The sequence below is a fragment of the Aedes albopictus genome, chromosome 2, assembly GCF_035046485.1.
Source record: "Aedes albopictus strain Foshan chromosome 2, AalbF5, whole genome shotgun sequence".
In the NCBI taxonomy this organism is placed as follows: domain Eukaryota; kingdom Metazoa; phylum Arthropoda; class Insecta; order Diptera; family Culicidae; genus Aedes; species Aedes albopictus.
Window position 1 is genome coordinate 471544863 of NC_085137.1, and position 12696 is coordinate 471557558.

At 43.6% G+C, this 12696-nt stretch overlaps 1 protein-coding gene across 3 annotated transcripts in view; it reads right to left on the minus strand.

The window, feature by feature from the left end:
• The window catches only part of LOC109418067 (unconventional myosin-Va), a 70266-nt gene that overhangs the window by 1565 nt on the left and 56005 nt on the right, over window positions 1-12696 (minus strand). For 2 of the 3 annotated variants that reach the window (XM_019692237.3, XM_029870817.2), the window contains 3 exons: window positions 8052-8646; window positions 6141-7251; window positions 5543-5924 (listed from right to left, as the gene is read on the minus strand). In XM_019692237.3, coding sequence (XP_019547782.2) covers window positions 5543-5924; window positions 6141-7251; window positions 8052-8646 — 2088 coding nt within the window. The remainder of the gene's footprint in view (window positions 1-5542; window positions 5925-6140; window positions 7252-8051; window positions 8647-12696) is intronic. The other variant, XM_019692238.3, reaches the window with a different exon arrangement.

A 12696-nucleotide genomic window follows, 5' to 3' on the forward strand; every position in this document is an offset into this window, starting at 1 on the left:
GTACAGGAGAATATCAGAAGCAAGTTGTTCTTGGAATCTACTGAGTTTCTTACAGTAGATGTAAGACTGTAGCTCGCATCGTAGGCTCTGAAAGAAGCCATAAGACAAGCTACGTTAAAAAATCATTAGAGGCCTCGAAACGACAAGCCCTCGAAGAGACAAGAAAAGTCAGCCTTTGTGGAAGAGGAGCACAAGAGTGAATCTCTGATAATGAAAACATCCCACACGCTGCGATTTTCAAGAAAGGGATGAATGAACTGTGGAAAGAGGGGAAGAGTTTGTTCGAGATCACGACCGTAGAAGATTAGATTGGAGCACTGACCGAGCAGAAGTAGCCGATAACAATCTGTGTGATAGACGGATAAAAAAGACGTAAGGAGGTTAAGTGACAGAAAGCAGTTTTTCGATTGCCGACAGGCTCTGTTTCAGTCGGTGGAATCGCTCAGACTCAAGATTGAGGCATCAAACAGGTAGAGAGAATCATAAAATGCATGTTGTTTGGTACATCAGACGAGCAATGTCAATGTCCCTGATAGATCTGAGTTGAGCAGGAAATGCATAGGAAATGATCACGGTTCTCGAGGCTGCATTAAACAAACGGATGGCCACACAAAAAGAGTTTGAGAAAGCCGGAGCGCAAAAGAGAATGGATCAGAACGATATGCGAAGGTTTTGTGTTTTATATCCTTCAAAAGAAGAATATTAAAGATGTTGACAGGTCCAAAGCTTGTGCAGTCTCTCCTCTGTGGTCCAATGACCACCCGTATTTATACTACCTTAGGTAGACATAATGAAACATACCTAGACATTTAGGTACTGTAATGAATAGTATTTTGTGTAGGTAGATATCCTATGCACACAATCATTAGGTAGACGCTACATTGTGAAACTGTATATGGTGCATAACACGAGACTGCGTTACTGCTCACTGTAGTACACCCGAACCTCCATTTAGGTAACGAGTCGTGACTGACATCCAGCGGTTTTCAGCATACGGTACGGTCAAATTAAATCTATGGTATGGTAGCTGACTATCACCAGAAGCTGGACGAGCGGATAACTGAAATCAACACTCTGTGGGAATCTATCCACGAAGCGATGAGTACAACAGCGCGGGAGGTGATAGGTACTGCCCAAAGACGACGATGGTTTGACGAGGAGTGCCAGAGGGTAACGGACGAGAAGAATGTTGCCAGGATGTTGGTGTCGGGGACCCGGCAGAGCAGGGAGCGATATAGGGAAGCAAGAGTAGCCGAAAAACGAATCCACCGCAAAAAGAAAAAAAAAAGCACGAGGAAAATGTGATTGCTCAGGCGCAAGAGAGTATGGAACGGAATGATATGCGGAGATTTTACGAAACTGTCAATGTCGTGCGGAGAAAACCAGCGCTTTCTCCCGTCATGTGCAACGACTGTAATGGAAACTTGCTGACAGACAAGACAATGGTGGCTGCCAGGTGGAGAGAGCACTTCGTGGTATTGTTGAACAGTGGGAGTGGAAGAGCGACGGACAAAATTCGAATCGACGACGACGGACAAGCTGTGGAACCTCCAACGCTAGGCGAGATCAAGACAGCCATTAGGGGACTGAAGAACAACAAGGCTGCTGGGAAGGATGAACTCCCGGCCGAGCTTCTCAAGCACGGTAGTGAGCAGCTGTATCAACTCTTACACCGTATTATATTGAAGATATGGGAGGTGGAAGAACTGCCTGCTAGTTGGTTGGATGGTCTCATTTACCCTCTTTTCAAGAAAGGGCATCGACTGGAGTGCGCGAATTACAGGGGAATAACACTCCTCAATTCAGCGCACAAAATTTTGTCCGGAGTTCTGTTCCACAGGCTGAGGCCGATTGAGGAGTCCTTCGTCGGCGAATATCAGGCAGGATTTCATGAGGGCCGTTCAATGACGGATCAGATATTCACCCTGTGGCAGATTCTCGATAAGTTTCGGGAGTACAACTTGCAGACCCACTATCTATTTATTGATTTCAAGGCGGCGTACCCCAGTGAAGAAAAACGAGTTATGGCAGATTATGATCGAACATGGATTTCCGGCGAAGCTGATTAGACTGATTCGTGCGACGCTTGACGGATCGAAATCAAGTGTACGGGTTGCGGATGAAATTTCGTCCCCGTTGGTAACCTTTGACGGACTGAAGCAGGGCGTCAAAGGTTGCTTTTGGAGCCTTCGAACGTAAAGTGCTGCGAACAATACTCGGCGGTAAACTGGAGGACAGCATCTGGCGGCGTCACCTCCTCTTCTTGGCGTAACGTCCTCACTGGGACAAAGCCTGCTTCTCAGCTTAGTGTTCTATGAGCACTTCCACAGTTATTAACTGAGAGCTTCCTCTGCCAATGACCATTTTGCATGTGTATATCGTGTGGCAGGCACGAAGATACTCTATGCCCAAGGAAGTCAAGGAAATTTCCTTTACGAAAAGATCCTGGACCGACCGGGAATCGAACCCGTCACCCTCAGCATGGTCATGCTGAATACCCGTGCGTTTACCGCCTCGGCTATATGGGCCCTGCGTCACATGAACTACGAATTGTACCAGGTATATAAAGAGATGGATATAGTGAAGCGAATACAACACGGCAGGCTGCGGTGGGCTGGACACGTAGCTCGTATGCCGGAGGAACGACAAGCTAAAATTATATTCAGCAGAGAACCAATAAGGAGTCGTCGGCTTCGTGGAAGGCCGCGCACACGTTGGCTTTTTGCAGTTGAGGAGGACCTAAGAATTCTAAACGTTCAGGGCGACTGGAAGCGATTGGCCCAAGACCGTGGTCAGTGGAGGCGGATACTTTATTCGGCGTAGACGGCGTAGACTCACCGCTACGAGTTGTAGTCCATCAAATATCAAGTACCTTATTGGATTCAGTTCATTACCTAAATTGATTTGACGGTTGCAAAGAAGTTTAAGAATGGGCAAGTGGCTTACAGATGCAAAGGAGAGGGGATCAGTGGGATTTCGAGGGAATTTTTAGGGAGAGGAGGGGTCAAAGACGTTCCCATGCGTTTAAGGAGGCCGTGGGAGTTTCAGAGGCGTTTCAAAGCGTTTCAATGCGTTTTAGGGCATTTCAGAAGGCTTTCGATGAATTTGATGGGGCTTAAAATGCTTGAAGGTGAATTTCCCGGAGGTTTCAGAGAGGTTTTGTGGGGCTTCATAAACTCTCAGATGAGTTTCACGAAGGTTTCATGGGGGTTTCAGAGACGTTTCAAAGCGTTTTAAGGTGTTTCATTACATTTCAGGACGTTTCATTGCCCTTCAAGAGGTTTAAGTGTGTTTTCAGAGCGTCGCAAATAGGTGAATTTGATGGAGGTTTAATAGAGATTTTAGAGGGGTTTCTAAGCGTTTCAAGGCGTTTTAATACATTTCTAGAGGTTTAAGGGGGGCTTCAGAGGCTCGCAAGTGAATTTCACGGATGTTTCATGGAGATTTCAGAGGCGTTTCAACGGGTACCAGGCCATTTCAGAAGGTTTCCGATGAAATTGAGGGGGCTTAAGAGGATCGCAGGTGAATTTAACGGAGATTTCATGAGACTTTCAGAGGCGTTTCAAAGCGTTTCAGGAGGTTTAACTGGCGTTTTAGGGGGCTGCAGAGGTTCACGCAGGTTTTAAAAGGGTTTTAGAGGCGTTTCAAAGTTTTTAAAAGCGTTTCAGATTGTTTCAGGGGGTTTTGGGGGCTCCAGAAGCTCGCAGGTGAATTTCACGGAGTTTTCATTGGGGTTTCAGAGGCGTTTCAAAACGTTTAAAGGCGTTTCAGAAGGTTTCACAAGGGTTTTAGGGGGCTTCAGAGGCAGGTAAATTTCACTGAGGTTTTATAGGGATTTTAGAAACGTTTCAAAGCGTTTCAATGCGTTTCAGGATATTTCACAGGGGTTTTAGCGGGTTTCAGAGGCTCGCAGGTGAAGTTCTCTCTGGTTTCATGAGGATTTCAGAGGCGTTTCAAAGCGTTTCAAACCGTTTCAAGAGGGGTAAGGGGGCCTCAGAAGCTCATGGGGTTTCATGGGGGTTTTGGAGGCGTTTCAAAGGTTTCAGTGTGGCTTCAGGGGGTTCAGAGGCTCGTAGGTAAATTTTTTGAAGATTTCATAGGGGTTCTAGAAGCGTTTCAAAGCATTTCAAGGCATCTCAATGGTCTTCAGAGCGATTTCAGGAAAATATAGAATCCCATTTAACTTTTCCTCTATTGCGTAAATCTCTTAGAGATAACCAAATACGTTAGTAGATGCGATGACCTATACTCAAAGAAGTTCTTGGAGATCCTCAAACGGACAATGAACTCACCACTTGATAGCACATAGCTACATGAGGCTGTGTAAGCATAAATTTCATTCATAATGCTCCAATAGATCACTGATTACACTTGTAGATCTGATGGCCTAAACTCCAGGGAGTTCTCTTCTACTCTTAAACTTTTAACCCTTAACACTCCGTAAACGTTCCTTAACTCTTAATTCTGCTTTTTTACAGTAAACCAACTTTATCTGTAATCTTGAGTACTCCAACTGCTCTGGACGGGCTTGGTGGTCTAGTGGCTACCGCTTCTGATTCGTATGCAGAAGGTCATGGGTTCAATTCCTGGCCCGTCCTTTTCCTCCTACTTTATATCTTTCTATCCACTTTCTCTCTCTTCTCTACGTATTCAACTCATGTATATTCATATGTTCATAGCCATCGCTAGAACCAGAAACGAATTGAAAAAAAAGTAGTTTCCCTCCCTTCCAACTTCCACTCACAGCACAGTGTATATATAACGCCTACAAGTTATGCAACCAAAGCGTGCTGTGCCGCTTGACCTTATTCACCACACAATCTATCACGAACACTATAAATAACCCCTATCCATGGATCGCATCACCGACCCAACGGTGGCTCCCAGATCTCCCATCCTTTCCGTCTAACAAATACCCTAGTCCGTGCGGGTTTGTGGGGACGCAGAGTGCTCTCGGTCTCTAGTAGCAACAACCAGTACACTCTAACATTCCTTTCCCTTCCCAGCTGACTATAAGGACTTGGCCGGCGCCGTAATTGATCAAATATGCATGAGCTGCTAAAATTGCACTTTGAGAATAAGTGGAATGTCCCAGCCCCTTATTCAGTTGGATCTCAGTGCAATTGGTACCAGTTCAGATCAATCACGGAGGAGTAACCATTGACATGTATAGTCAGAATTGATCGTTTTTGATCGTTGATCGAATCTTGAGTACTCCAACTGCTCTGAACACAATCAATTTCCATTTAGGTAATGTTACCTAAAGGACGGTTTTGCTCTTGTTTAAAAAAAAAAAACAGTCTAGCGGAAGAACAGACTTGCTGGAAATTGAAGCAAACTGGTGAGTAGAAAATACCGTTTTGCTCTTGTTTGAAAAGAAATAGTCTGGCGGAAGGAATAGCTGGAAAGTTTCGGCATGCTTGTCGTGCTCGAGCACATCCATCAAGTACCAATACGAAACAAAGTAAGAGCAGAAATTAATCACTAGCTTCGTTCGAGTGCAGTTCTGACTACAGGATCTACCAAATCTTACGCTTCCTACCTGCTTGAAGATCTGCTCGATGTAGTTGCTCTCCATGCCGAAGCTGCTCAGATGCTTGTAGAACGTATCCAGCTGCTGGACCAGCGATTTCGGTTCCCGGCTCTGCTGCTGCTGCTCCGGTGACATGTCCAGCGACATCGTGCGCCCCCGGCTCTTGCCCCGGGCCGTTTCGTCGTGATCGAGGATGGCCGGCACGATGTACTGCTTGATCGATTCCTGCACCTGCCGCAGCAGGACGCCGTGCATCAGGATGATCAGCTCGTAGATCACCTGCCGGTACTCGGACAGATCGAAGTTCTTCAGCTGCTGCAGGTTCTGCTCCTCGGTGTTGTACTGCATGTAGTCCTGGTAGCCGCCGAATTGCTTCAGCAGGTTATGGAGGCTGTTTGGGAAAGAAAGGAGAGGCCATCATTGATTAGCTTATATTTTTTAATGTGTAAATAAAAATCGATGAAATTTCGACTTAAACGAGATGGCATTGAAACATTGAGATTACAGACCTCAACCATTTGTTCTTGAAATGTGTGCAGAACAAAGTGTTCCTGAAAACTTCTAAAACGAATTCCACATAAAAGTTCATATGAGCATCAGCACTTACGTGAGCGTATTGACTAGCCACATGACTCGCACTTCGGCAACGTTGGGCAGCTTGTACAATCGCTTGATCATCTGCACAAACCGTGTCAGCAGGGATCGGACCAGTTGATCGGTGTTGACCGAATCGGTATAGCGGATGCACATGAACACCACATAGGCCGGCAAACTGGGCATTAGCGTGACCGCCACCCTTGGCTTCAAGTCGGTCACCAACCGCTGAATGATCTTGTTCTCATCCTCATGCCGATACTTCAGAATACCCTGGAAGGAGTGGGCCTTCTTCTTCACCACTACCATAGACTGGAACTCTTCGTTCATTATGATGGAATCGTTCAATCCGTGGTCACGTAACCGATTGGACAGGATGTTATTCTTCTTCGTTAGTTCATTGATCTTCGCCAGCAGCTCGTTCACCTGTTCTTGGAGATCTACATAAGCTGCCGTTGATTTCTTCAACTCGTGCCTCAAATACTGATCACTCCGCTTCAGCGAATCCAGATTGTCTTCGTTTGAGGTATCCAATCTTCCCTGGTTGATCGCCTGGAGTTCCTGAACCTCCTTTCGGAGTGCTTCTATGACCTTATTGTTTTCAACCAGCGTTTCGTTGCTTGCATCCATCATTGCCCGCAGTTCCGACTCCAGCTGCCTGTTGACCAACTTCTGCGCCTGGAACGCTTCCATGAGTTCGCCTTCATCGTGAATTCGTAAGCTCGTGTCCCCATTGGGGTTGACCTGCGACTGTCCCAGTGTCCTCAGCGAGTGACTCTGCTGTGCCAGGACGGCCTTCAACGAGATGCACTCGTCTCGTCGCCGCTTCAGCTCCTCCTGCAGGGCGTTGTGCTGTTCCATCAGTTCACGATCCTCGACACCGCGCTTGATGCTGTTTCTCAGCAGGTTGTAATCCTGCCGGAGCTTCTCGATTTCCACCTCCAGTTCCGAGGCGCGGATCGAATCCTCCGTGCTGAAGGACGAGCTCTTGCGGAACCGAGCGATTTCCTTCCGGAGCTGATCGCTCTTGGATTTCTCCTCCTCGAAGAGCATGCGCATCTTCAGAATTATGGCCGTTTGATCCTTCTCCGGGGCCGACTCTGCGTTGTTGGGCGTGGAGTGGTCTGAGAATGGAAAAAGTAGTTGAAACAAACAGTTATTTCAGATTCAACTGTGGTTTAACAATCAGTAGAATGTTAGTTACTTAGGGTTCCAACAGCCATATCAAACAACAATAGAATACAGGCAAACCTCTGATTTAAGAAAGACCGTGTACCTGTACCCTGCAGAAACATTGTACAGACATGTCGGAGCCAGATACTAATACATTAGTCGATTGTGTTAGGAGATCAATAGAACAAAGGGGAAGACAATAAAGCTATAAAAAGAGAACAATGAATAGGTTAACCTAAAAAGGAGTAAACAAATATGTAACAATTTGATGAGAGAAAGGGAAGAGAAGAGAAAAAAAAACAGAAACAAGAAAAGGAAATGATCTATGGTGGAAGAATGAGTTTGATGAAAACAGAGATAAAAGGAGGGAGCCGAATGTGATAAGAGAAAAACATAAGAACAAGTGCGACAGGTATAATAAACCAATAATGTAGAAAGGAGAAGAAAATGATGCAAGGAGCATTAAATGATAGAAAAAAAAAACAAGAAATATCAATTAATATAAAAGGATAAGAATAGTAAAAAAAGGGTCTAAGAAACAAACATTTGCGTAGATAGACCGTAATCGTAGCAAAAAGGAATCCTTTAAAGACATCAAACTTAGATTGTAGGTAAAGTAAAAGAATTAATACACACTTCATATTGTTCTTCTGATACCCACCAAATGTATTCTGATTAGTAGTCGTTAGTAAAAAAGACCACCCCATTTTCGACCAAACATCAGTTAATATAAAAAAACACACGGTCCTACCTTGCAGTAAACTGAACAACCCCACAGGAGTCCTGTTCAGCATGCGCTCGAAATCAAGCGAACTATCTTTTGGCAGCGTTCGTGTATCACTTAGGCTATTTTGACTAGAAGAAATATTACCACTCGTCATCGAGGGAGGTGGGCTTCCGATAGAGGTCGGCCCATTACTCATCGAACTAACGGCCGGAGGTGGTGGCCTTCCGGCCGCCGTCGGGGAAACTGCCGCATTGGAACCCCTGGTAACAACATTTCCGCCGCCATTTCCACTATATCGTTTGGAATTATTGTTAATTTCACCTTCGTACGAGTGTGGCGACCGGCGGATCTCCAGCGTGTTCTTGCCCGAGTTGTAACCGTAGTCCTCCTCGTTGGTGCTGGAAGCATTGCTCACCGAGCGGGAGTGCGTTTTCCCCTCGTGGGAGTTGCTCACCAGGTGCTGCAACCGGCGCAGTTCGTGGCGCAGATTGCTGTTTTCGTTTTCCAGCTGGTTCTTGTCCTCGACCATCCGTTGATAGGCCACGTGAATTTCCTTGGAGTCCGCTTGCGAGAGCAGTCGATCCCGTTCCAGTTTCGTGACGTCGCTGATTTCGTTAACCTGAGGAGGACAAAAGTGGTTATTGCACAGAAGTTCATACGGTGTGATCCTTCGGCGTTGTTGGCGTAGGTGGAGCAGTCGATTGAAGGTGGTAGTTAAACCAATTTAGCTCGTTAAGGTCCTTGGTAGGTTATCTCATAATTGAAAGGGTGATATGGCATCTATATCGGATTTTCATTATCATTGATGTAGAATCCGATATCAATTATTACGTTTTGTTGTTTCGTTCTGGATTTCTCCAGGAGTTTATCCTAACATTCTATCCAAGGGATTTTCCAGAATTTTCTCAAACAGTTCTGTTCAAGATTTTCCGGTGTTCCTTCCGGGATTTCTACTATAGTTCCCATACAGGATTTCTTCCAATGGATTTCCCGGAGTTGCTTCCAGAGTTTCTCGTAGGATTCCTTTCGGAGACCCTTTCAACATTTTCCTAAGAGATTACTCAAGAGGTTTTTCTTAGTGGTTTTCCGGGTTAGCTTTCCAATAATTTCTCCCAGGATGTTTGGGGGCCGTTTATAAACCACGTAGACTTTTTGGGGGGAAGGGGGGGGGGGGGGGGTCTGGCCAAAGTCTACGCTCCATACTAATTTCAAAATTTTTGTATGGACAAAAGTCTACGAGGGGGTCTGAGATGGCCAAATTTTGGTCTACGTGGTTTATGAACAGCCTTTTACGAGACTTCTTCAGAAGTTCTTCTAGAGAATTCTCTGGGATTTTTCTTGGAGTTCCTCGTGCAATTTTCACCGTAGTTCCAACATTTTTTTTCAAGGAAAATCATAGGTTATTCTGGGAGGTATTGCGAGAAAAACTCCTGGAAAAAAATCCTGGCAAGAACTCCGGGAGCTCATATTAGAGACATCCCAAAAGTACCGGCTAGAGGAATCTCAGGACAAATTCCTGCAGGAATTTTGGGAACAACTCTGATAATAATCCCGGAAAATTCGCACAGAGAAATCCCAGGAGGATCACAGAAAAAATCCCTGGAACCACTATAAAAAAAAATCAAAGAAAGCCCTCCGGAAGGAATCACGGAGAAACCTCCATGAGAAATATTAGCAAAAGCTCATGCAGAAATCTCAAAAGAACACCGCAAGAACTTTTATGAATAACTTTTGAAGAGCTCCGAAAAACTCCCGGGAGCAACATCAAAAGGAATCTGCTGAGAGAAGTCCCGGGAGAAACTCCAAGAGAAATCTCAAATGAAGCTTCAATAGAAATCCCGTGAAAACCTTTAACCCTTTTAAACTCGAAACTCTCAAAAATCTAGGTGGCAATATAGTTGCCACTGCCCGTTTAGGCCACCAGCGATGGTGGCAATATTCTTGCCACTGCCCGTTTAGGGTACTTTTCTTCTTTTGACTTCGACAAAAAGCCGGAAAAGAGATCTTAGAGTGGATTAGGACTTAACCCATAATTTAAACTGTGTAGTTCAGCTCATATCAACCCATAATTTAATTATTTCTTAAAATATTTACCAAATCTACATTTTTACAATAAGTTTGAGCTTATTTTCTTCACGCGATCAAATTTAGCCATTTTTGAGACTACAAATGGCTCCCAAATTATTGTTTTAGCTTTGTTTAGTACCAAAAAAATACCAGGCGTTGTTAGTAATCCTAATTTTGCGTAAACCAAAAAATAAGTTCGAAATAAATTGTTATAAAACAGAAAAAAATAAGAACAGTAGGTGGCAATATAGTTGCCACTGCCTTATAAAGGGTTAAGAAATGTTCCGGAAGAAACTCCGTAAAAATCCCGGGAGAAACTCCTCAAGACATAAGCTCACGAAAAATTCTTGAAGAAATTACTGAAAAACATCGGGAAGAAATCCCGTGAGGGACTTTGGGGCAATACACACACTAAGATCAGCTCGGTATTTTTCCCATCTTTTTACTGAGTTCTCAACAGCAGATTTAACTCGGTACGCTCGGTTATTTATTTTACGGATATTCTGTAAATGAGTTACCGAGCTCAGCTCACAAACTGTCAAAAGTTACTGAAGCACGGTAAATATCGTTACTGGTGAACGGTGAATACGATTACCGAGTGTACCGAAATAAATCTGCTGTTGAAAACTCAGTAAAAAGATGGAAAAAATACTGAACTCAGTGAAAAAATTACTGAGCTGGAACATCTGAATCTTAGTGTGCAGGATAGACTTGTGGAAGAAATCCCAAGAAGAGCCTCTGCAGAATCCTCGTCAAAAACTGCTGAAGAAATCCTTGGTGTAACTCTAGTAAGAATCCCAGAAACTCCAAGGAGAAAGTCTATAGGAGAAATCTCTGGAAAACTCCTGAAAAAATTTGGGAAAACACTTGAAGGAATTGTGGAAATTCATTCAAAATCAATCCCAGGAGAAACGCTAAGAAAAATGTTACGACAACATTTGAGCAATATCCTGGGAGAACCTCCTGGAGAAACTCAAGATAAATCTTGAGAAAAACACAGGAGGAAGTCCGGGAGAAACCCCGGGGGTTCTTTTGAAGAAAAGCTTCAAGATGAAAAACTCCAGGAAAACCAGGAATCCTGTAAGGTTCTCAGCCCGAAAGAAGCCCGGAAAGAATTGCTAGAATTTTGGAAAAAATACTGGTAGAAAGACGGAAGACACTCCGGGAGGAACTCAAGAATCAATCTTGTGAAAAATTCAGATGAAGCTTGAAGAGAAATTCCACGACAACATTTAAGAAATATTCCGGGAGAAACTCCTTTTGAAATTCCGGGAGAAACGCAAACCCATGAAAAATTCTACAGGAAATTACTGGAAAAACTCAGGGAGAAATTCCGTGAAGGACTTTGGGTCTAATACAGGATAGGCTTCTGGAAGAAATCCCGAGAAGAGCTTCTGCAGAAACCTCATAAAAACTGCTGAAGAAAACCTTAAAGTAACTCTAATAGAAACTCCGGAAGAACTCCTGGTAGAAACTCTAAGAGAAATTACACGATAACATCTGAGAAATATCCTGGAAGAAACTCCGGTAGAAATCCCGGGATAAACCTTCTGGAGGAAATACTGTACGTTGAAAAACTCCAGCAGAAACCAAAAACCCTGGAAGATTCTCTTGGAGGAAGTATTGCTACAGTAAATTTTGGAAAAATGTTGAAATCCGCAAAACACTCCGGGAGGATTTCAAGAAAAAATCTTGTGAGAAATTCTGGAAGGCATTCCAAGAGGTGTCTAAGAAGAAGCTCTCGAAAGAATCCCTATTGAAATCTCTGGATAAATCGTTTTGGAGAATTTTCTGGATGAGTTTCAAAAAATAGTTGCTTAATTAAACAGCCCTTCCCATGTTTCACTTATCTGGTTACCCAGATTCCTTCAGAGCCTTCAATGTTTTGACAGTTCTGTACTACATACACGTACATATATGTAGTAAAAGTTCATATTCGAAAGAAGTGAATATATACAACATATTCAATTTTTTTTATTTATATCAACAAAATAGTAAATTCTTCTGTGTAGATACTGCTTGTGGTAAAGTTTGCTACTTTTTATTCATACGAGTCGTGAAGTCGTTGTTTCATGACTTGATGTCGACACATGAAGCATATAGGAGTTCTATCTATGCTATGCTAGAACTATTTAAAACTATACTATTGGTCTCACCCACATAGTATAGAATAATGGTATGTACGCTGCTTTACTGAGCTTATAATTTTAGAGAATTTTTGTTAGAATGTCTTTACAAAATAACTTGGTATAAGTCTGAGTATTTCAGGATTTCTTTTCTGAATTCTTCCAAGATCCTCCCGCGATTTTTAAAAGAGTTCATCACAGGAGTGCTTCCGAGACTCATTCAGATATTCCAGGTTTCAAATATCAAGTTATCAACTTGATGACCGAAACTTGGAAGGAATCCCTGAAAGATTTCGCGGCGGAATCTTTACAGGAAAACCGGGAGGAATGTCGGAATTAATCTTGGAAGCAATTTTGTAAATAACCTGCAAGAATCTCGGAAGGGATCTTGGAAGAATTCAGAAAAGAAAGAAATCCCTGAAATAATTTCGGAATAAATTTCTGGACTAATGCCAGATGCAATTTTTTGGAGAAAC